Source organism: Thamnophis elegans, chromosome 10 (genome assembly GCF_009769535.1).
Source record: "Thamnophis elegans isolate rThaEle1 chromosome 10, rThaEle1.pri, whole genome shotgun sequence".
Classification (NCBI taxonomy): Eukaryota; Metazoa; Chordata; class Lepidosauria; order Squamata; family Colubridae; genus Thamnophis; species Thamnophis elegans.
Window position 1 is genome coordinate 23,035,284 of NC_045550.1, and position 25,000 is coordinate 23,060,283.

Consider the following 25,000-nt stretch of genomic DNA (forward strand, 5'->3'; position numbering starts at 1 on the left):
ACAGCATTGGGAAAGTGCTATTGCTTTACCTGCTGGCCATTAACAGAATATTAAAGAAGAAAATAGTAACAGAAGAAAATCTGAGAGAATGAGACTACGGATGGAATTTAAGGACGAACCAGGATCGCAGGAGTTAAAACGCTGTTTCATATAGTAATAATACTAGCTTAATAGCAATAGTAATAGTATATTTAGAGAATAGTATAATATAGCATAGAAATACAAGTAACAGTATAGTGGATGGTGTATTAGTAGTAGAACATAATATAGAAACACTAAATATTAATAGAAACAGAGTATAGCATAAGATATAGAAGGAACACATACATATTTCACTTTTGTATTTTGGATACTTTTTTTAGAATAAAAGTTCTCCCCAACCTTTATAAGGAGATATAAAAATCCTATTGTCTAGGGTCCAGCCCTCAGTGGATCTTTTGAGCTTGAATCAATCAAATTGGCTACAGTTTTTTTTTTTAAAAAAACATGACAGGATCAGAAACGTTTTACAACTTTAAATGATTAATGAATGAATGCACTATTATAGTAGATGTGTGATTCTGCTTTGTGAATAACGATTCATTCTTGTAAGTGATGTCCTGACTTGAGACAAGTATTGTTGAAATCTGGTTTAATGTGCTTCAAGAGCCTGAAGGTGAGTCAGCTAACAACTAAGCCTCAGTTTAAAATGTTACCGTGTTTGAAAGCTGTTCCCTGTGAATAAACCCTAGGTAACAAATGCAAGTATGTAGCTTAATTTGACTGATTAATAAGGAAGTGACAGTGATGCCCAAAGACACCAGGGATGTGTTAAAACGTTAATGAGTAGTCAATAAGAATATATAAAGATTACAGTGGTGGGGACAAAGTGACAAAGGTGGAATATAAATGGAAAAAAGGTGCCATAGTAAACAAGAAAACTAAAAATAATAGCTTCTTCTCAGGTAGAGGCATTCCTCACCAAAATGACACTGCTATTGAGAAACTTTTGATGGCATTGTGATTTTTAAATTCTAGAAAGTAATCAAGTTTGATTTTTTCTAAAAGAGTTTCAGGTAAAGCATAAGAAAAATTATTTAATCACAGAATGTATTATTTCACAATCAGAGAGGTACAGACTTTTCCTGCTTGTAGTGCCATTGGAATGTCAAGATGGGAATGAAGCAGAAGAAAAAATTAAAAGAAATTCCTCTCGTGGCCAATATGTTAGCCAACACTGAAGAAACTGTTTATGCCTCAATTTAGAAAGAGAAAGAAATGGAGTTCAATTACTGTCATTCATTTGCCATGTTGATGATTGTAAAATAGAACAATGTTTATGTGGTAAAGAATTTGATGGAAAAATTCAAGGTGAGGGTAGTTGTCTTATTTTACGTACTTGGAATTACCCTAGTAATCCTGTGCATATAGGAATTTGTTAAGATGCTGCTCTTTTAATGGGTGAGTCAGTAAAATAATTTATGTTAATGGGAAACATAAACAGTAATAACAATGTTTTCTTTAGAATCATGAAGCATTAACTGCAAAAACAACTGGCTACAAGTTGAAAACAGAGGTAGACACAGTCCTGAAAATAGAGGGTCACTAGTTACATCCATTTCCCAAATTTTGTGAAGAAATTGGAATAAATTGCTTACTTTCCCCTCCTTTGGTTAGCTTATGAGAAACTATAATGTCATTGAAGATGCATATTACCTCCTTTATTCTTCAGCAACCAGGAGTTTGTATTTTCAGTCTGCAAAGTTATTTTTCTTGGTAGCTACTGTTGAATATTTAAATAAGACAATGCCTACAGATCAAAATAATAATGGTAAAACGTTTGGACTGGAAAATAAGGAAACGAATATGAGCATATTTCCCAATATCACTGTAGAATGAGGTCATAACAGTAATTGCTGAACAGCTGGAAAATAAAATTATATTTTTCAGTCTACCTTTGAAAACTGTGACTATCTGAGAAACCACTTTATTGAAACACCAAACCAATTTCAGCTTAGTCTCACAGAATGGGAAGAATTAAGTGTATGACAGAAGAACTGCAATATAAAATTAAACCTCATGGAAGGTCTTTCTTGAATTTTGGATGTAGGCAAAGAATGAATAAACACTTCGATTGCAGGAAAAGGAAGTCTGATAAGAAACATTTTAACATATTACCAGTGTGTGAATTGGGATTTTCTGCACTCATAAGCAAAAACTGGAAAAATGGGATGTAAACATTGCTGAGAGAAATTATAATGCTTGTGAAACAGCTGTGAAAATCTCATCAAGCCAAAATACCCCACTAAGTAACAAAAGTTAACTACTAGAAAGCTTGTTTGTTCAATTGTTTCAATATAATTTAAAATTGGAAATATACAAGTAATACTCAAGCAGTTGAAGGCTGAAAACAATTTGTGGTATCTTTTATTGAAGTTTTAATTGCAAACAAGATGTGATCTGAAAATAAACACTTTACCTAAGCTTAACTTTAATCCTTATACATGCCATTTAGTAATCCAACTCATCATTTTAGTATATTCTTGAGGTAACAATACTAGTGGAAAATAGAATAAATGTACCGTAGATAATGCTTGAGTTTAGTTAGGCAGCCATCAGCAAAAATATATATTTTTTTAACATTGAAAACCACTGATTTAAAAATATGAGTATTTTTAATTTCTCAGAACTTTCTTAATCAGTTACAGGAACATACATATAAACAAGATGGCTCATACTTTTCCTGTCATCTGTTGATATAGTAATAATGCAACGAAAGCTCCCAAAGTTATTGCAGAAAGAACGACTCCGCAGGTCTCTACACAAATTCATTTCATCCCTGAAATACACAGCGTTCTGAATTACAGAATCAAAATTTGCCACACATTTTTTATTTTCTTTAAAAGCTTTGTGGAAAAACATTAATGTCTAGAAATTGGATATATTGACAGTATAAGCACTCCAGTGGTTTAGAAGACACGCGTCATTGGATGGGCAAGGTGTATTACTCCATTACAGCAAGAATTCCAAATGAGATGTAGCCGTATAGGAGACTTGGTAATTTCTCAATTGAAAAGAACAAGATAATAAAGTGACTTTTTGTAACAGTGAAACTGAGTCAGTGCTCCAGAGTGTGGCTGGATCCTAGGTCATATGCATGTTCTAATGGACTGGTGAAACTATGAAACAAAATTGATTCCCCCCCCCCCCCCCAAAAAAAAATCCCAAGGGCTGTATTTTCTCTCTCTAGTTTTCACTGTTGCAAGACTTGAATATCCAGGCTGAGAATAGAGCATCCAGACCAAATTAATGACACTTAAGCAAACCAACTATCAAGTTGTATTTGTTCAAGATAATAATTAAGTGGGAGTTAGCTTTCTCTACAACAGAGATAGGATGTAACCAAAAATCAGTGAGCACTTCTAGTTTCTATGAAGTGATTTGATTGATTTGATTTTATTACATTTATATGCCGCCCTTTTCCCCAAAGGGGACTCAGGGGGGCTCACAATTCAAATCAGGGAAGGGGGGTACAGACAGGAAATAAAAAGACGAAACATAACAATACATAATTTAAAAACACACAACAGTCATACCATTCGAGGCGGGGGGGCAACAGCTCTTTAGCCCCAGGCCTGTCGGAACAGCCAGGCTTTAAGGGCTTTGCGGAAGGCCTGGAGGGTGGTGAGGGTACGAATCTCCACGGGGAGCTCGTTCCAGAGGGTCGGAGCAGCCACAGAGAAGGCTCTCCTCTGGGTAGTCGCCAGTCGGCATTGGCCGGCAGATGGAATTCGGAGGAGGCCTAATCTGTGGGATCTAATCGGTCTATTGGAGGTAATTGGCAGCAGGCAGTCTCTCAAGTACCCAGGTCCAATACCATGAAGAGCTTTATAAGTGACGAAGTCTCCCCATTTCAGTTACAGCTTTGTAAAAAAAAAAAAGTCCCCTTCCATTTTGACAACATAGTAAAGTGCTGTCCAGGTACTTCAATATGATACATAGGATCATGTCATCATTTTAACTCTATCCTTCAGTAGCCAAGGAAAGATGATATAAAAAGAAAATTAGAAAAGAACTCCGTTACTTCCAGAATTTGGAAAGCATACGAGTTTTAGTCCGAATAAATTTAGGGGTTACTAGGCTGAAGATAGCTGCTATAGGTGTAGTAAGGTTCCTGCACCTGTGTTAATGATTTCCACATAATATTGTAAAAATTAGCATACACCCACATTTACTCAAATGTTTCTCCTGAATAGACTGTACCATGCAGAACAACAACAGATATATTGCAAAGGAGATGTGGTGTAGATAAGGAGATGCTGGTGGTTGGCCCTCATGTTATATATTGCCTATTATCTGGTTACAACCTGCAGGTAACAGTTGGAAAAAGAAAATTAAGTATGAGTGAAAAATAAAATCTAATTTAGCAGCTCTGCAATCAATAAATACACACCAAACACAATATGCAAACAGGTTTAATGTACTTTGAATACACAGAAGGGAAACAAAAGCTTTGTGATTCACAAAATATTACAAAAAGGTAGTTCATACCAGCACTGTGATAATGTAAGAATATACATTACAAACTAATATAAAATATTTTAAAAACTGCTAGTTTCGGTTTTCATTGCTTTTTTTGGTAGAAAAAGGGTATACTAAAATATTGAAATATTACTGCAGGAGAAGAAAACGGTTTTCAGTCAGTTTCTGCAGTAACTCTAATATATTTGTAGAGAAATGCACACACACACACACACACACACACACACACACACCTCCCCACGCATATGTGTACACACACACACACAGATGAACTACAAAAAGGTTCATCTCAGCTGAAGCTTTTCAAAACAGCTTCAGCAGTCAGAATTAGCATCTGAACAAGTATAAGGATTAATTTCTCCAAAAGTATATTTCAATTTGTTTAAAGCTTCCTAGAACTACAGTACAGCCATCTGAAATATAAAACTAACACCCCACAAGAGCTCTTCTCCCTTCAAAAAGAAAAAAAAAGTTAGCAAGTCCTCTGCTGAATAGAGAACTCTAGTTCCTGTTGAGATAAAAACCATTCAAAAAGGAAAGCTACTTCTTTTCATTTGAAGTGTGATACTACCTCAATTCAAACTTTTAACTCTCATGTGCTGTTTTCAGCTGCAGTAGAATTCAGAACTGCTACTCTGAATACCAATTTTATGTCCTTAAACTAGATTAAACTGTGCATGTATTTGCATACATGTTCGCAAGCGCATATATAGATACACACCATTGATCTTTGCTACTATTAAATACAGCTCCAGAAAAGCTACGTCATGGGCAGCATTGTTCATAAAAGTACCGTTAAATTTTTGAGCTTTTTCATACATTTTAAAATTACTTAAATAGGTTTTTCTCTCTCTAAGATAAGATAAAACTGGTAAGAAAGTTAGTTCATCTTAAACTAGAATTAAAAGGTCCAGCAACAAACTTGCGTGCTCCTGCATCTTCTTATCAGCGAGGGCCCACAACAGCCATCTGTATTAACCACAGTGCTCATATTATAATACAGTATATACTCTGAACACAGATCACAGAATCCCCTTCTTCTGTTCATTGAAGATTTATATCACAAGAGTCTAACAGAAGAAAGCTGTAATTTTGCCCTGAAAAGGAAAATAAGGACTACAGAGGTTACCACAACAATTAGCTGGCAACAAAGTCTTAAAACAATTTCTGAAAAGAAAATATAGTTGAAGAAAGAGTTTAAACATGTGATTCCCTCATTTCGTCTGGAACTCGCTACCATTATATTGTAATTCTTTAAATGAGGAGAATTTCTTTCAAAATATTTGCAATATAGGAAACTGATTGGCTAAAAATAACAAACATGTTGTGGGAAAAACAATAGAAAGCTTAAAAGCTCTCATATTATAGTTAAGCAATTTGAGAAAGGAAAAATATATTTGAAACATAATACCTAATATTGACAAGTTAATTAAGGAATGGGTCAGTCTGGGGTCCTTATAAATTTATATCAGACAGTACTAATTTTGACATTCAAGATGTCTAGCAGAAAAGGACACAGGTTAAGTGGAAAATGAAATGCCACAGGGCTACTAAAGATGGAGGGCATTATTTCTTTTCCTAAAAACTGCAACAATGGTAGTCGTGGGTATTATTTTTGTCTCGAGCCATTACAATGCTTATGTAAATAGAATAGTTCCCTGATTCCTTACTTCCCTTATGCACAGGGATCATATGCAAAAGGGGTTATATGAAGCATGTGGTGATTATGTCCCTACTATTGGAAGAAGAAAATGCAATGGAATGACAGTGCAATCCTTTTTTAATCTGCCATAGAAGTCGCTTTCACTTCTAATTCTGCACTGATGATCAGACTGAAATGCAAAATATCCTGCAGAGGCTTCAAAGGTTTGTATCTTACTTTTGCCTAACCACAATCTGACAAAAGGGAAACATGAAACTCAAGATGTACACATTTATATAAACTATAAAGAGATATAGATGTAGGTTTTAATGTAATAGCTATGCAAATATTTATGTCTTTTGTCTTCTTCAGGTAAGACCAGCTTCTCTTTTTTAATTCTGCAATGAACAATGACTTTCTTCCTTTTTTGCTCTTCTACCATATTTCAAATAGCTTATCCTCGATTTTAAATGTGTTTAAAATGTTGTCTGTGATAGGACTGTATATTTAAATGATCTATTTTAAAATACAATCTGTTTATATTTTGAACCTTTTCCTTTTTTGCGTTACAAAAATCTTTAGTGCTTTTGTGGGATTCAGCTTCTGAGCAAAACAGGTGATAGGCCAGAACGTACAACATGTGCAATAGCTTCAAATCTCTATTATATTCATAGCTTGTATGATAACTAACTTACAGAATTTTTTTTTCATAGTTAGATAGTTAAACACTCTGGAATGGTCTGGTGGCTGTGTTAGCATTATCCTGGCATATGACTAGTGCAACAGCTGCACTAAAAGTTAATAATTGTTGTGGCAAGCCAGGAAGGGTATTTACTGCTCCAGGTGCTGAAGGGATTAAGTAGCAGGTGCAAACCAACTGAAGAGCAGCCAAAGCTTCTATTTCCGGTAAAACACTTCAGGAACTAGCAAGCAAAGAACAAGAGTGCAAAGCAAACTCTTCTTACCTTATGTTAAGAAAAAATAAAAAGTCAGCATAACTAGCCACAGTGTGAGTATCTGCCCATGAAGAGTTGGAGGAGAGACCAAATTCTGTTCTATTATGCCCCTTAGAGATCTGACTAGAACAGTCATAAATTGTAATTGATTAAACAAAAATACATAAAAGCACCATACCTTTGATTTGCCAAGCCAGTAACTTGTGCTTGCATTCAAGTAGATAAAAAAAAACTGAATGCACTCTCTGGAAATCCAACAAGACAAGTCATTTAAAAATATACTTTGGGTCAGTTCTGCCCTCCAAAATGAATACTCATGCAGGAAACACTAGGATCTTGCAGAAAATCCTATGAGAGACACTATTTAACTATAAATTGTAGATCCTTCATGAGAAATTCACAATGGTTTTAAAATTCCAGTTTAGCATTTCACAGTATACTGATTCTGCCTCCTTTTATTCATCTTTAAAGAAAACAAACTGAGGGTTACCTAACTAGAGAGAGAGAAATCAATGAGACAGTTGTGACTAACACTTCCCCATTACAGTAATGAATATATTTCCAAATAAACTCTATACATAAACTAATTTATATGAAGGAAAGAATTCCCGAGAGCCCACAACAGCATGACAACAATCAAAACAATTATTTATCATCTTAGCTATGTGTCTTAGTATTAAGTCCTCAGAAGTGAAGAGGATGCTATTGCTATATCTTGACCTATGAGATTCTCAAAGACAAATGTGAAAAAACAAGATACTGAATTAGTTGGAACATTTCTCCAGGTCAACTGGTCCTTTTAAAATTAAAACATGTGTGTGCGGCACACACACATAATATTTATATATAATAAATTAGATCTTGTAGGAAAGGCTCTCTCTAGCTTAATCATTTCTCTAGAATACCTGTTTTCTACCAACAGGGATCACTTTTCTTTCCATATACAAGCATTTCAATGGTGTAAGATCCAATTACAGTTTGAAGCATAAAAATTAAGGAATAGCTTTCCACTTCAATTCCTTCAGAAACAAAATAAAATTATAGTTGAGGGAAAAACTACTCAGCATTTCTGCCACTCAGGCTATTTTTCCCTATGCCTAACTCCTCCCTGAAAGGATAGGGAATTGCTTCCCAATGCCAAAGCAAAGCATACACATTTCAACAAAATACCGATTTCACAGAAATAAAACTAACCATACTCAGACAACAAACACAGGCAAAACCAAACCTACACATAACACAATTGCTCTCTAAACTCTACAAATTATTTTTTAAAAACCTAATATAGTGTACATCTAACAAAACCAACAACAAAAAAATAAAGCCAATTCCATCAACCTTACACAGCCAAAATAACAATAATCCCCAAATCCCCAAGACAATCCTTTTTGAGGATAGAAGTTATACCTATTTCTTGGAGTGGATGGGGCTCCCAGATAAATGAACAGAAGTAGAATTTTCAGGATTTTGCAGAAGATTTTTTTTAAAAAATGTATTGTGTGTTACAGATCATATGCTAATTTTAATGAATATTTTGTCATAAAATTATGGAAAACCATGCTAGCAATTTTCATCATTTGTACTGCCAATATTTGCAGTGTAGCTGGATGAAGATCTGAGGGCTATCAAAAGATCTGGGCACCACACTTGGCCCTGGGGCTACAACTTGCTTAATTAGAGAGCAAATTATAGAGCAAATCTTCCTGCAAACAAACAAACAACCTTGTTCTTTAACTTTTGCTAAGGATATTATGAAATATCACCTGATTGATAGAAGAAATAGAGGGAAAATAAGAACTTGATCAGTCACAGTCACTCTGCTTTCCCAGACAATTGACTCTGGCTTGTTCAACAAATAATGGTTAGTGATCTTGGCTGCACAGTATATGTGAACATCGCCCATGTGCATTTTCTCCAGAGAATTTTACAGTTAACTCTGAACATCTTTGCAATCTTCTATTATTAATTTAACATTGTTAATTTTATTTCAATATCTACTCAAAATGAAGTATGAACTAGGCTCTCCAAAAGACTCTCACTTATGTTACAGATTCCAAAGCCTTCTTGATTTATCATCTCTAATATCAGAACAGGTTAGTACATCATAGTATCCAAAAAGTGTACTGACAATGCAGTATTTCACAATGCATAAAACCTAGCTCATGTTTAATGTATATTTTTCTCTCTTTTCCCAAAATGTCATTGCGTAAAAAAGTTTCTCCTTTTTTGTCCAATGTGATTCTAACCTAGCCTTTGAATTGCAGATGGAGACCACTGAAAATTTGTAGATTGTAAAACAGCAGTCCCCAACCTTTGTGGCTTGCTAGTCTGGCTTGGGGCGACCTGGCATGTGCACATAGGCTTTGCATAAGTGGTGGGCCAGCGCGCAGCTTGACTTGTGTGAGCAGCGGGCTGGTGCACATGTGGGTAAATGCCTGCCAGCCTGCTATTCACGCAAGTTGTTGCGCATACACACACATACTCCGGCCAGCCGCTTGCATAGCTCAATTCAGAATAGGCCATGGGCCGGTGGTGCGTTGCGCCCAAGGGTTAGGGAACAATTTAGACTTCTATATGAATTACAATTTCTGGAGAAGCCCGATTCAATCAATACTCAACAGAGCAAATTCAAGGCTTTCTATTACATTAATAAAAAGTGAGAAGATGGTTTTAATAAAACTTAAATGTTTTATAAACTGCTTTGTTCCAAAGCTGATATAAGATATCTTGGCACCTCTAGGACCTGAAACAAAGAGAGTTGGTGGAAATTTTTCAGAAACAGTGCAGCATCAGGAATTTTCATAAAAACAGAAGTGCTAACAGTGCTAATACAAATAAGACAAGCCATTAACTCATTTTATAGCTCAGTGAATACAATGAGAAAAGCATATAAAATTAATCACTCATATTTCTTGCTTGATCATCAGTAAATGAAATAAGAGTGATTATTTAATATGCTTTATAATCCAATAATTTAGGGCTATCTTATCGATTAAAGTGTCTGAAAAAGGTTGGGGGGGGGGCTTATTGTCTCCAAACATTCTTAAAGTAATATATAAAAACTTATAATTTAACATACATTTATTTAGAAATAAGTCCAGCTGAATTACAGCTAGGTTTCTTTCTAAATCTGTTAATCTGTTAGCAAATGAAAGGCTCTTTATTATAGGGCAAAAATGTTGGGTTCTAAAATTCAGCTACACTCAATTAATCTGAGCTAAGAGACCAAACCCACCTGCCCAATTTCACTGCACCTTAACCATAAGAAATGCTTGGGGCCAAGATAATAGAGTAATTTTTACTCTATTTACTCTCAATACATGTAGGGAATCCCACTTTGTTTCTGGAACTTGTATTAAAGGAATAATTCTGCCAAGGAGAAGCCTGGCTAACAAAAGTAGTTTGGCATTATGGAAAACATCAAATTAATAATTATGTGCTTACAGGTGAAAAATATGTACAATAAATGCAGATGAGGAATATAAACCCTGAACTAAGATGGCAACAGGCAGTTTTAGAGCCAGTTAAAATAGTGAAAGATGTATTACAGCTGCTACTCATAATGGAATACTTCTTTCTCTGTCTAACTCTTGTACTCTTTCATATGCAGATACTCAGAGTTCAGCCATGATGAAAAAGGAAAAAACCCAGAAAAATCATGAACATTTCTGGCTGAACAGTGGTTGAGCAACTTCTCTTCTGCTGCAGTTATGCAGCAACATTGTCAGAACCACCTTTTATTCTACTCAATGCTCCCATTAGTCCTTGGGCAATAAACAGTGAGCTGCTGCTTGTGGGCTGTCTTTAATGGAGTAGGTTGTCAAATACAGCATCAGGTAAGATGGAGACTTTTAATTTCTTTTCAGGCCAACTATATTCCTTTGGAAGCTTGAACTAAAAAAAAAAAGAAATCAGTTAGTACTTATAGAAATTGCTAGAATCCAGGGTGAATAAAAATACAATTTGAAGGACTGGGAAGAAAAACATAGTTTGAAGATTGTACAATTTCTCTGCATAATTATAAAAAAGCGGTATCTTCTGAAGTTATGCATAAAACAGTTAATTGAAAGAAACTGGTGTTTACCTATGGAAATAGATAATAAATGAAGAAATAGATCAATGTGAAAAAGAGGCTTCTTTCAATACAAAAAAAGTCTCAGCTTTTAGAAGACCATGAAAATAACAAAATAAAGAATAGAAGAAACAGAAGGTATTAATAGTAACAGAAGTGAATATTCAGAAAACCAAAATTGCATAAACAATACTTCATGTGAGAAAAATGTATTTTTTCAAATTTTCAAGATATTTTATATCATTATATAATACAGGAGCAAATGAAAAGGTATTAGATTAATAAGCAAATAAGGATTTTTAAACCAGGTACTATATATGATCTATAACTTATCACTTTGTTGTTTTTATGTACACTGACAACTTATGCACTGGAGACAAATTCCTTGTGTGTCCAGTCACACTTGGACAATAAAGAATTTATAAGAAGATTTCATGATCCTGCTATTTTAACAAACATTATGCACATTTGGAAGATACGGAATTCCAAGGAACTAAACAGTGAGTAGGTAACAAGTGAGATGGCAAAGAAAACATTTGTGCAAGAGATCACAGAAAAATACTTTCCCTCTCCAATCCCATTGTAGTAAGTGTATACTACAAGACACCTATGATGTCTGTACTGCTTTTACTTTAAAAAAAAACTTGAGAGGGGAGTTGTATGATGATTGATAGTTCATGAAAAGATACTGTAGTTAAAATGGTTCCACGGGGAAAATCTGTTAAGTTAAAGGTCAATTAATCTAATAGCACGTACAACAAAAATATAAAAAGGGTTGATGCACTTTCCTCTGAACAAAGTACTGCATCTTTTGGGGAAAACATGATATCTCAATTTCAGCACTTCCAAGTTTTCTAAGTGACAGAACATTCATAATTTTTAATCATAGTAAATAAATATTATTGCAATGAAATCTGAATTGAAATAATACATTTAAAGATTTACAAATTACCATAAAAAAAAGGAAATGTCTTAGGGAAAGGAGGATACATGGCAAAAAAAAGTACATGGAAAAATGTCAATTTAGCATAAGGTTCCTACCGAGGTAGTCCTTAATCACAATTGAGCCCAAAATTTATATTGTTAAGATATTATGTGAGTTTTTCCCCATTTATGACCTTTCTTGCCAGTTGTTCAGGGAATCACTGCAGCTGTTAAGTTAGTAACATGGTTGTTAAGTGAATCTGGCTTTCCCATTGACTTTGCTTGTCAGAAGATGGCAAAAAGGTGACACTGCAACTGTTATGAGTCGATTGCCAAGCATCTGAATTTTGATCATGTGATCATGGGGGTGCTGCAACGGTCATGTGAAAAATGGCGAATAGTCACTTTTTTCAGTGCCATTGTAACTTCGGTCAGTAAATGAACTGCTGTAAGTCAAAGACTACCTGTGTAGAGAATGTCTCTGTAGGTATTAAGATTAAGTAAACTTACTTCTTCTGGAGAACTCAGATCGTCTAGTTCTTCCAGCATTCTTTCCACAAACTCTTCTGTAAGTAAGATCTGCAAAAGTGAGAGGCAATACTTTTTATTCTTTTATGCACCAAGTTAAACTTAATTGCCTAGCAGCAGACCATTCTAGTGATCGAAGCACTGTTCCATGTTGCTTATCCTGTAATTCACAAAGGCTTGGGAAGTCAGTTAACTTCCTCCGGTAATTATTTGCTTCCTCCAGTATTACCTGCAATTATTATGGAATCCATCTATATCATATCAATATTTCCTGTGCCAAATAAAACATCAATTCAGAAAGGGCAAGGATCAAAGAATTGTAAAGAAACATTATGTTATATGAGAAGGCAGGCAATGTAAAGGATGTACCCATTTTTTAACACATGAACCCTAGCAAAATAATTGAACAAGTAGTAAGAAGATGAAGAGGGAAAGGGAAAGGGGGTGGAGAGAGAGAAAAAAGGCAAGAGAATGCTTAATTTGAATTTGTCCATATGATTTTTTTTTTCATTAAACCATGTTCAAAATTTCAAGAAATAATTTACAGTTACTGGAAGTCTGGATGCATCTTTACGCTTCTTTTAAAAGGCAGATTAAACCAATGTACACAGATGCAGAGCAATACAAGACCTCACGTTTCTTGCTCATATTATTACATTAGAAGTGTTTCTCAATCATGGCAACTTTAAGGTGTGTGGACTTTAAATCCCAGAAATCTCCAGTTACCATGGCTTTTATTGAAATGTATACAAAGCAATAGCTAACTATATATACTTGTCTCAAAACTCTTTAGTTTCTGTACTGCTCTTGCAGTGGTGATACCACATTATAAATAGACATTTCATACATTTGATCAGCATATTAAAGGTGACATTTGTAGCAAATCATATCACAAGCTGCTATTTCACATTTTCCAGGTTTTCTTTTCAAACTCATCAGCATGTGGTGAGAATATTTAAGACCTTTTAGCTACAGAATACCATGGGAAGAAAGCCTATTTTTTCAATGCATTAAAAAAATCTTTGAAGTAATTATGAAAAAAAACCCGATAAACTCAGGCCAAACTACTGTGACATGCATTTTCAAAACTAGTCTGTAACTATGACAGAAGATCAAAGAGCATTTGCGATAGAACTTTTGAAATGTAAAAACATAACTCAGGTAAACTGTGCAAATAGCTCCTACCATGATTACTCAACTGATTCCTCATGCAGGAACATAGTTCTGCCTTTATATGAAGATCTTGCAAAGCACCCTAGTTTTTGCAAAGACGAAAAAAGTCCCATAAAAAGTGTTCACATGGGGTGCTTTCCTTGAGAAGTGGATTATCAAAGACTTGGTTACCTGGGCTAGGTATCTCTAGAACAGCGTATTATGTACACAGCTCTATTCAAACAACATACTTGAATAGGGAAACAAATGTATAGTATCCCTCTTTTCACAATCTTTCTAGGTTGAGGGAAAAAAGATTCAAAACTGCTATTTGGCTTAATCATATGGGAAAGCCTGTGTGTTAGAAGGCTGTTCTCAAAAGGTCCGAGTTCCGGACCTAAACCAGCATTAAGATGCCATGCATTTGGAGTTTTATGGGGTTTGACAGCTGCTTCACAGATGTTTCTGTGCTTCCCAGAGCCAAATGCCCACATAAATTCCCTTCAATTTTTCCCATCAAGGACGGAAAAGACAAAGAAATACCAGGATTTATGTTGCCAGTCAAATGAGCAAGAGAATAACCTGTAAATCAAGGATTCTGAAAGTCTGGTTAAAGCATAACCAATTGTATATTGAAAATGGGCTTCAGGGATACCTGTAGCAGGGCATGAATTCCTATTTGTCCCTTTGCAACTGGCATCTGGAGAAATATTACCACTGTACCAAGAGGTTCTATTTAACTATCATGGCTAATATTGATTGACAACTCTATCTTCCATAAATTTCTCAAAGCTACGTAATTCTACAAAATAGATCTGGTTTGTATTATACTTTTTTTAATCTTTTCTCAATCCGCTGTCAAAAAAATTGACTTCTCTATTTTGCTCTGTATGTTTTTCTTTTTTTCCTAAACGTAAAAGCCCTGATATATTCTGCTTTCTTTATCAGGAAAATGTTACAATATCATGGCCATTTCAGTTGTCCTCTTCTGTATTTTTCCCAACTCTACAATGAGGTTGAAATGCACCCAGTTTGCATTGCTTGTACACTTCCCTAAGATATCCAATACACTTGGTATATTTTGCATTCACACTACTATTTATCTCTTTCCATTGTAAAGATGGTTTCTGCTTTCTTTCTTGTTCTTAATTGCTAATTCATAAGAAAATCTGACAGTTTATTTCCCAACTGCTAAATTCAGTTTCCTGTTTTCAGTGATACTTCTATCAAAAATGTTCTGAGTTTTTGTCTACAATATTGACTAAATAATATGTGCCCATTATAAAACAACAATTATTATTCATGTGCAATCTAATCCAATGGCCCACAATAATAAAGGAGATACAAAGTTATATAACATCCAATATTAACCCTAAAATCAATGCATTGTAATGTAATATAACTTATTGATCTAATTTACTAAGAAAACCAGATAAACAAAAAACTTAGATAATTAGACTTTATAAAGTAAAAGATTATGAACATTCAGTTCCAAAAGCCCTCTAGAACAGTACAGTTTTCTGGTTTCAGCACACTTCTTCATTAAAAATGGGAGTCAATAGCCTTCCTCTGAGGACTGCCTTGCTCCCGTTGAGTCAGGTTGGAGCAGACAATTCCATAGTGTGTGTGTATGTATGTGTGTGTGTTTGTGTTGCAGGATACGTGCACGTACCTGTGTGAGAGTGCTGCTGCTTGGGATGATGCTTCTCTGAAGTGTGTGCGGTGATCTAAGACAGAAACCTTGTGACGCTATGATATAACAGCCTGACAGTCACTCCTTTTGCAATGCAAGGTTTATTTTTGTATCTTTCCAGAGACAGAGAAACGTGGCCAAATTTCCTTACAGTTATTCCCTGGGTGTGGGGGTTTGGAAGTGGGGATGGGGTAGAGGGAGGGGAGAGAGAAAGAAAGAAAGAGATGAGAGAGAGGGAGGGAGGGAGGGGGGGGAGGAGAGTTCACAGGAGCAGGTAGGCAGGGTCACATTGCAGCTCTGCATTGTAATGGGCTCCAGGAGGAGGAGGGGACACAGTTTCCCCCATTGTGAAGCACACTTTCACTGTGCTGTGCAAGGCACTGCGAGAGCAGCGGGCCAGCCATGGAGGGGATATTGGGTCTTCCCCCTGCCCCCCAGCAAAAGGAAAGCCAGTTGGGCTTCTCTTCCTAGAAGCCCCGCTACCCTTCCCCTTGCATCCTTAACCCTACTCCCCCCCCATTCAATACCACTTCGGGACACAGGAGCGCACGTGGAAATGCATGTTGGGTGACACCGAAGTGTGCCTTCTGACCCTCTGGTGCTCAGCCCATAACTCTCCACACTCCTCCAAGGCCTGGATTGCTGAGGAGGGGGGAGAGGCTCTGATGCCTCTGCTTCCCCCACCACCACCATGGCGCCAGCTTCCTCAAAGATGCAAGAATGTTTCAAAGGCAGCGGCTCATATCTGGAGGTGCTGAACAGTGTCCCGGTGCAAAAGCCAGGCCAGGCCTCCCCACCATTCGACTCACCAATGGGGATGCTTCTGCCGGGCCAGCTGCTACACCACCCACTAGGCTTTTTTGCTCATCACTCGGTCGGGGAGGGGAGCACTTCCCCAAGCCACCCCCTTCTTTCTCTTGGCTTCACTGACGAGGAGGAAAGCCAGGCCTGGGGGATGGCCCCCACCCCTTAAGATCTGCCCCTGCCATTCTCTTCCAGACCGCTTTGCTGATGGCAACAGCAAATTCCACAAAGGTGGAATCCTGTTGCTGCACAAAGGAAAGTACAGGGGTGCTTTGCTCCTGCACTAAGGCGATGCCCATCACCGCCATCACGACAGTGCAACAGCTCTTTCATCCCTCTGCCACAGAGCCACAGGGAGCCGCAGCAGAGGGGTAAAAGAGCTGCATGTGGCTCTAGAGCTGCGGGTTGCCGACACCCGCCATAGACAATATTTGATTTGAACTTGGAATATCACAAGTACCCAGTGCAATCTTGCAACATAGATGTCAAACAGACAAGTCCCTGTCAGCATGCACAGAGCTACATTTTGGATCACCTGCAGTTGTCAAGAGGTATTTAGAGGCAGCTCTATGAGGAACAAACTGCAGAAGCTCAAGTGTTAAGTCACTGTAGCCAGATGCAAAAAACAAGGCCTGCAGAGTGCTTGGGAGGCCTGCAGAGTGCAAAAACCTTTTTTTTTTAATTTACCTCTTCAAAATCATGGTGCGTCTTATACTCCTGTGAGTCTTATAATCCAAAAATATGATATGTTTTTGTTAACTGACCTTCCTGAAACCCAAATATTCTTTTTAAAAAAGTATGTGTTTCATATTGCTTGATCCAAATTTTGGAACATCAAAGGGCTGTTAATGATTATATAAGAAGCAGGACTTCCCTTTTGATATCTATAATTTAAATTCATAGAATTCATTACTACTTGTAAAATTCAATTTTGGTTTTGCTGAGAGATAATGGAGCAAATTTTCTCAATCAATTCACTATAACTGCAAAACATGAGAAATCTATCTATCAAAAACCTTTTAATGTATAAAGACATACTTATATTTTGAAATAATTTGCTTTACAATGCAGAAGAACTATAACTTGCTTATAACTGAAATTCTTTCATTGATTGCCTATAAATATGTGCAGTTCCTATATACAAATTCATACATATGTCTTATGCATCTTTCAATGCCTGATCCAGGATATTCCAGGAATAAGAAACTTTTGGTGGACCTCATACCCTTTTCCTAAATTATATCCAATTGCAGTCATACTGACTAAATGGGGCAGAGGAGGAAAAAAGGAGAGGATGGAAAATAAAATATGTATTTTAATTTAACAACCTCAAATTGGAAGAGTTATGACATACACAGATCAGTACTACAGAAGCTGTTGAGATAAGCAACAGGATCCTTTCATCTAGATATCTATGAATCACAGAGATATGATTCAATTTTTTCCCCCAGAATTTATTTTATTTTTTTCCTCTTACATAGCATTTTAAGTATACATTCATATAGTTGTTATTCTTCTATACATTTATCATTCTTATACATTTGTTATTTCATTTAATAGGTTATAATATACAGTTTGGGTTGCTTTATTTACCATCCTTTTTTCCTGTTGTAACACCACCTCATTTTCCCTTTCTTTTCTCCCTCCCTCCTTTCTCTACTTTCTTCCTTCTTCCTCTCCTTCCCCTTTCTTCTCCCTTTGCCTTTCTCCCACTCCTCCTCTTCCTCTTCCCCTTCCTACCCTCTCTCCTTCTCTTCCTCTCCCTTCCATCCATTTCTCCTCTTTCTTCTTTCCCCCATCTTCCTTTCATGTTCTCCTTTCTCTCTTTCTTTTCTATTATTGTAGGTGTCTCTTTCCGGCCTCAGTTTATATTTCCTTGGGATGGTATTTCCACAGACCCAAATATAATTGATATCATTTCTTATTCCCTTACCTTCGCTAATCTATCCTAGCTATATTGTCCTCCCTTTTATATCTTGCTTTTGGATGTATACTTATATATTTAATAATTTCTTTTCTGATTTCCCCTTCTCCCCCCACCCTTTCCATTTAACAGTGCCTCATTTGGGTTCTATATCTTCTCCCTATTTTCTTTTCTAGTTTCCTTTCTCTAGCCAGAATGTTCCCCATGTCTTGAAGTACTCTGATTCCTTTTTATCCTTTATTTTCATTGTCAACCTATTCATCTTGGCACAATCTAATATCTTTTTTATTATCTCTTCATCTGTTGGTAGCTTATTTGATTTCCAAATTTTGGGCAAATATAATTCTTGCTGCTGTAGTTACGTGTATAATCAAATAGGTATCCTCTTTCTTGAATTTCTCTTGGATAATACCTAATAAGAATATCTCTGGTCTAAATTTCTTGCTGTAACATTTTCTTTAACCATACTCTTATCTTAGTCCAATATTCCCTTGCTTCTGCACATGTCCACCACATATGATAGTAGGAGCCTATTGCTTGTTGACGCTTCCAACAATTCGCTAATTTGTCTTTAGACATCTTTGCTAATTTTCCAGGTGTCATGTGCCATCTATAAAACATTTTGTATAAGTTTTCTTTATAGGCCGTTGACATGGTTAATTTATAGTTCCTTTCCCATAGTTATTGCCACTTTTCTAGCTCAATCGTGTGGCCAAAATTCTTTGCCCAAGTTAACATTGTATCTTTAACCACTTCTCTAAGCTAGCTCTTAATAGGTAGCTATATAGTTTCTTAATTATTTTTTCTTCCGTTCCCATAAATATCTTATCCAGTTCCAAAGTTCCTAAGTTAAAATCGTATTCCCTTTTATCTTTTTCATTATCTTGCTTGCATTTGCAATCGTGGAAACCATCATATATCAATCCCTTGTTTTTCTAATTCTTGTTTTTGTTTTAATTCCCCCTTTTTGTTAAAATATCTTTTTATCTAATGATATTTTTTGTACTACTAATATTTGGATGTGTCAATGCTTCCATTGTTGAAATACTACATTGGTATTACTAAATAGTATTTCCCTTTCACTTTTTCCCATATTGTTAACAATCCATTCCTTACATAATGTCTTTGAAAATAGCCATGTACCTTACTTTTACCATACCACAAAAAGCATACCAACCTAGTTGCAAATTGTGACCTTCCAATGTCAATAATCTTGTATTACTCAGAAGAATCCATTCTTTCATCCAAGCTAATCCCACTGCTTGATAATACAATTCTAAATTTGGTAATCTAAATCCACCTCAAATTCTTGCATCTTGCAACATTTTTATATTAATTCTTGCTTCCCCCCTGCCATATATATTTCCCCACTATTTTGTTCATACTTTCAAAGAATCTTTTCTCCAATTTTATCGAATATTGTTTGGAATAGAGATAGCAATCTTGGTAAGTATATTCATCTTTATTACTGCTATTTTTCCCATCAATGATAATTGTAGGTTTTTCCATCTTTCCAAATCTATTTCTATTTGTGTTCTCACCTTATAATAGTTATCCTCCTTTAGTGTTACACACTTTGATGTCAATTGAATACCCAAATATTTCACATTTTTCACCACCTGTATATCCAGTTTCCCCATCAACTCTCTTTTCTGTTTTTCTGTCATATTTTTCACCAAAATTTTTGTTTTATCTTTATTGATCTTCAAGCCCGCTACTTCTCCATATTCTTCTATTATTTCAACCTGTTTCTATTGGATCTTCCATAATAAACACCAAATCATCTGCAAATGCTTGTAGCTTATATTCTTCTTTCTTAACTATGATTCAATCTTGAGTTGGTAGATTCAGAAAATCACACCAGCAACTTAACCAAGTCTGCATAATGAATGAAGCACTTCATGGGAATCAAGCATCCAATCTGTTTTATAAAAGCAGATGACTGAGTTCAAGTTGTCACCCTGAATAATTACTGCAGCAAAATGTGTCATGTACAGCTGCTGAAGATTACATGGCCTTTGTGGAGTGTCTACTAATGAAAGGGACAAGTAATAGAGTATGAAAACAAGAATTCACTTGGAGGGTGTTTGGGTGAGGCAGGGAACTCACGGCTCATAACACAGAGTTGGATACTCATACCATAGAGTTGTGCATTTCTGGAAAAACTCTTTGTTCTTTGCCAGGAGAAGTGATTGCCTTTACAAACATTCAATACGTTAACCATACCAGAGTACTGTAGTTGTATAATCTGATTTTAAAAAAGCAGAGAAAAACATGTCTTCATATTGAATTCATATCTAGCTTTCAGCAAAAAGATTAGGTGCTTCTTTTTAAATTCTTATAGAAATCCAATTAAACCTATTCAATCTGAAAGTAGAAAAATTATCTGCTGTGCTTCCAAAGGATACTGCAACCAGAAATAGGGTCTTTCAACTGATGAATGGGACAAATAATCAGCGATTTAAGGGATTTCTTGGCCAATGTACAGAAAATCAAACATTGGCCCCTTGATACCTTGTGAGCAGATTTAAAAAAAAAAAACACCTTTTCAATAAAATGATTACGTATGGGGGTGTAACGTTATTGTGTAACAATAATAGAAAACCAGAAAACTCCATTAATGTACAGATTAGCCCTCATCTTACAACAGGACAAGAGATTCCATTCGGGTTGAGGATATTGCATGAGGTGCAGTGTGGTTTGGGGAAAATGTGCAGGGGTGCCTGACTGGTCAGAGCAAGCACAGAGGGGCTGGATGAGGGTGCACCAATGGGGAGACTTATGACCATCCCTGCCAGTTTCCTCCCTGACTTTTCTTTCCCTTAACAGGGAAAGTTGTAAATGACAATCATCAAGTGATGCAGGTGCTTAGCAACTGGTCATAAGTAAAAACAGGTTGTCAAGCACCCAGACTGCAATCCCATGGCCATGGGATGCTGGTACAACCAGGAACTCTGAGAACTGCTCATAACCACCATTCATTCAGTGCCTTCATCACATTGAACAGTACCTGAACAAATGGATATAGGTCCAAGACTACCTGTATTTAGAAAACAATAGCATAGCTGTCAAAAGATACGCTGAGAAATAAATGGAACAATCTCTAAGCTTTTAATAAAAGAAGTATTGCTAGAACTGATATTGCAGAAAGTTGGGGTTTTCCCTATTCGTACAGCAAAAGACCAGACAAGTACCATAATCTATTTCTGATCACATCACTTGTCACTATCAGCTCCCAGTTAAAATACCTTTAATTTATCATAAAGAATATATCACCCATTTTGAACAATGAAAATCTGCACTTATAGCTATGAGTGAAAGAACAGTCTTTGCTTTTAGATAGGATCCTAATCTAACACAGGAATTTATTAGAAACAAATGATGTTAACAGACACAGTAACAATCAAAGTGCTGACGTATCTGGACAAAATTCCATAATTTTTTCCCATGTGTTTTTGAATGAAAAATATTATGAGGAAACCAATGGGGAAACAGAGAATCTACGAATGTCACTTTGCCTGTTTGGTCAGGAAACACATATCCTTCCTGCTGTCACTGATTAAACACTCTACTATTAATATCTGAGCAAAGCTTTGGTTCTCAACAATGGTGTATTTCAAATGAAAAGTCTTCAAAAGTGCCACAGCTTCTGCTGCTTTCTATGCAGCAAATGTCAATCTAGATATTGCAGAAAACTGCATTGTCTTAGAACATACAGGGAGGAGGGCTGAAGATATTTATTTCATGCAATGGGCTACAAGAACCTGAGCTTTCCTAATCACAAGTTTCTGCTCCTTACAAGTGATCCTACTTTCCGTGAACCATAAGAACCTGCTGTGTGAAGTAGAGATTATTCTCCTTTGTACAACTAATCTTAATCATTAAATTAGTTAGGCAAAAAAAGCCAAGATGCTTACTTAGTGAACAAAAAAATAAAAATGTAAAATTGTTGTTTCTTTTTAAATTAAAAATATAAGCTATTTAGAGCTACTAAAATTTGAAAGACATTGTAGAATCAAGCCACATTCTTTTTTTTAAAGTTTCTTATGGCACCTAGAAGAAAATAGGATGCTTTGCTTGACATCATGCAGGAAATGATGTATATAAAGTCACAAGTTCTGGGAAAGCTATTAACTGTGAAATGTTTTCCTCCAGATCTCCTTACTGGAACAGGCCTAGTGCACAATATGTTAAATCATTTCTCCACCATAATCAGGAGCCCCTGGGTGGTATTAGACAAATCCTGGGGTGTAGGCCCCCCATTTCAGCTGTGTCCACCATTTTAGTCTAGCTGTGCCAAAAACAAAATGGTGGTTCACGCTCTTTCTAACGGTCCATGGAGGCCCTATAGGCACTGTGGCACAGAATGACAGGTAGAGCTATGGGCCTGGGTGGTTTGGGATGCTCCCCTGTCTCCCTTCCACAGTGCGCTCCTCTGACAGTCCAGCGTGGTCTCAAACCATCAGAAAGCGCCGACGAAGCCCAATTGAGGCGAGTCAAAGGGCTGGTGCTAGTGATGGCGGGGCTCAGCAGACTGCTTAGAAGCGGTGTGCTAGCTTTTTAAAAACGCCCGGCTCTTTCTCTCTCTGCTCCTGCAATCTCGGGTCGCTAGGAGCGGCACCAGTGATGACCGGCCAGCCATGGTCTCTTCTCCTTCGTCGGCTTGGACACAGAGCCTCCTGAGTGACAAATCACGAGAGCCGACGGCACTGCGAAGAACACTGCATCTGCACAGTTGCAAGGGAGCCTCCGATCTCGGCCTCAGCAGCCTCTGCAAGAGCTGTCAGTTGCCAGAAGCAGCGGCCATGCTGTGAGTTATTAAGCGGGGAATGACCATCCAAGAGCGCTGCGCTCTCTCCCACTCTGGCTGTGCCTCAGGCCAGCAGGCGCTGGTCTGTACGAGCTGAGACCTACCAGCCTTTTTGCTCCAGCCTTGGCTGACAACAGCAAGGTGACAGTTGCAATTGATTTTTTTAAACTCTTTGCCAAGAATAACAGAAATGTTCCGTATAATTAATCTTTTCAAATCAGTCAGAAATTAATCTCGTCAGGAGAAATGTGATGACACGACCGTCCTCAAAGTGGACTGAGTCGAAAAGCTGGGTAAGGCTAGCAACAAGTGGCGTCTTAACTATCTTTAATCAGACTCAGTCTAATCGGACGGACAATGTCAACCCATGTATGGATTCTATCTCCACCTTTATTGAGAAGTGTACAGATCTTAATTTTCTATTTGAATCAACTGTCTTTTCTCAAGACTAACTATACTCATCTCTTAAAGCCTATATTTCTAATCCTCTAATTATTTTTGCTGCCCTTTTCTGAACTTGAACTTTTCTTAAACTGTGATACACAGAATTGACACTGTACTCAAAGTGAAATACTATTTACCTCTAATTCAGAATTAGAACATACAGTTTTGCAGTCATATCAGACTGCTGGCCTATAATCAATTTGTATTTTATTTACACACACACACCAGTATTCTAATGTATTTTTCATTTTTATCATTATTAAACCAAGTATTTGATAATGGTACATTTTATTAGTTTATCATTTATTATCTGAGTTTATATGACTATTAATATAAGACTTTTCAGTCCACAGATTCAGCAGTTAATCTTCCATTAGAGTAATTAAGTTTCAAAAATGCAAAGACAATTCATAATACAAAGATAGCTGACTATAATAAAATTATCTTTTCTTACATTGTACTTAAGTATGTTACAGTACAGGAGTCCATACTTTTGGAACTCTACTTTCTTCATCCTTCTGCCTATATCTGCTCAGAGCAGCACAAACTATATGCATGTTTTCTGTTGATAGATTAAGAAGCTTTTGATTAGACCAGACCTCTTGGAGACTTCAGTCAGCATAACTAATAATATCTTGACTAGACATTCAAAAAGTTATAGTTCAACAGGTTGAAGAAGAGATGATTAAAGTACAAATTATTATATCATGGGATCTCTAATTTCTTGAGAAGAACAAAGATAAAGCTGAAATGACTCCTACATAACAGTATCTTTTTGCGATGTGAAAATTATCTAAATGATTGCCTTCTTATATAAGAACCAATTAATCAATGGACATCACCAAACTCAACTTCTTTAAGGAGGATGAGTATCAGAAGGGAGCTTGATTTGTTTAAAAAATACCTTAGAACATTCATGGTAAAACAGAGTATAAATATGAATAATTAAATACTTGCTCTCTACCCTACTTTTATTTATTAAAATTAATGAATGTAAGTCAGTTATTAATGGCCATTAATGCAAGATATGTATTGAATGCAAAATGTCCCTAATTCTATTTCAAGTAGCAATTAATAAGACAAACCTCTGCTTGAAACCCAAGTTACTACTACCAAGTCAGAAGAGATCTGATCTCCTGGTAAGACAGCTTTTTTATACCGTATTTATCGGCGTATAACACGCAGTTTTAAAACTAAAATTGCAAGCTTAAACCCTGCCTGCGTGTTATACGCCGATACTGCGTGTTATACGCCGGGTCCCAAACTGCCTGCTCCAGCCGTTTCACCTTGCGCAGCGAATTTGACTGGGTCCCGGGGCTTCTGCCGGGCGGCAGAAGCCCGGGAAGGCGAAAGGAAGTTTTCTTCCCTACTGAAACGGACGCTGGCCGCAGGAGAGGGAGGCTGCTGCCAGCCGTTTCACCTTGAAGGTGAAACGGCCGGCAGCAGCCTCGCTCTCCATGGATACTTTGACCTTCCCACAGTTGCTTTTCTGAGCAACTGGGAGACAGAAGGGACGCAATCTCCTTTCAT

The 25,000-nt window shown here is 36.6% G+C and overlaps 1 protein-coding gene across 1 annotated transcript in view; it reads right to left on the reverse strand.

Annotated features, from left to right (window-relative positions):
• Positions 1 to 4,438: 4,438 nt before the first annotated feature.
• The window catches only part of SUFU (SUFU negative regulator of hedgehog signaling), a 79,289-nt gene continuing 58,727 nt past the window's right edge, over positions 4,439 to 25,000 (reverse strand). The window contains exons 11-12 of the mRNA XM_032225280.1: positions 12,626 to 12,694; positions 4,439 to 11,013 (exon numbers count right to left, since the gene is read on the reverse strand). Coding sequence (XP_032081171.1) covers positions 10,924 to 11,013; positions 12,626 to 12,694 — 159 coding nt within the window. The 3' untranslated portion in view covers positions 4,439 to 10,923. The remainder of the gene's footprint in view (positions 11,014 to 12,625; positions 12,695 to 25,000) is intronic.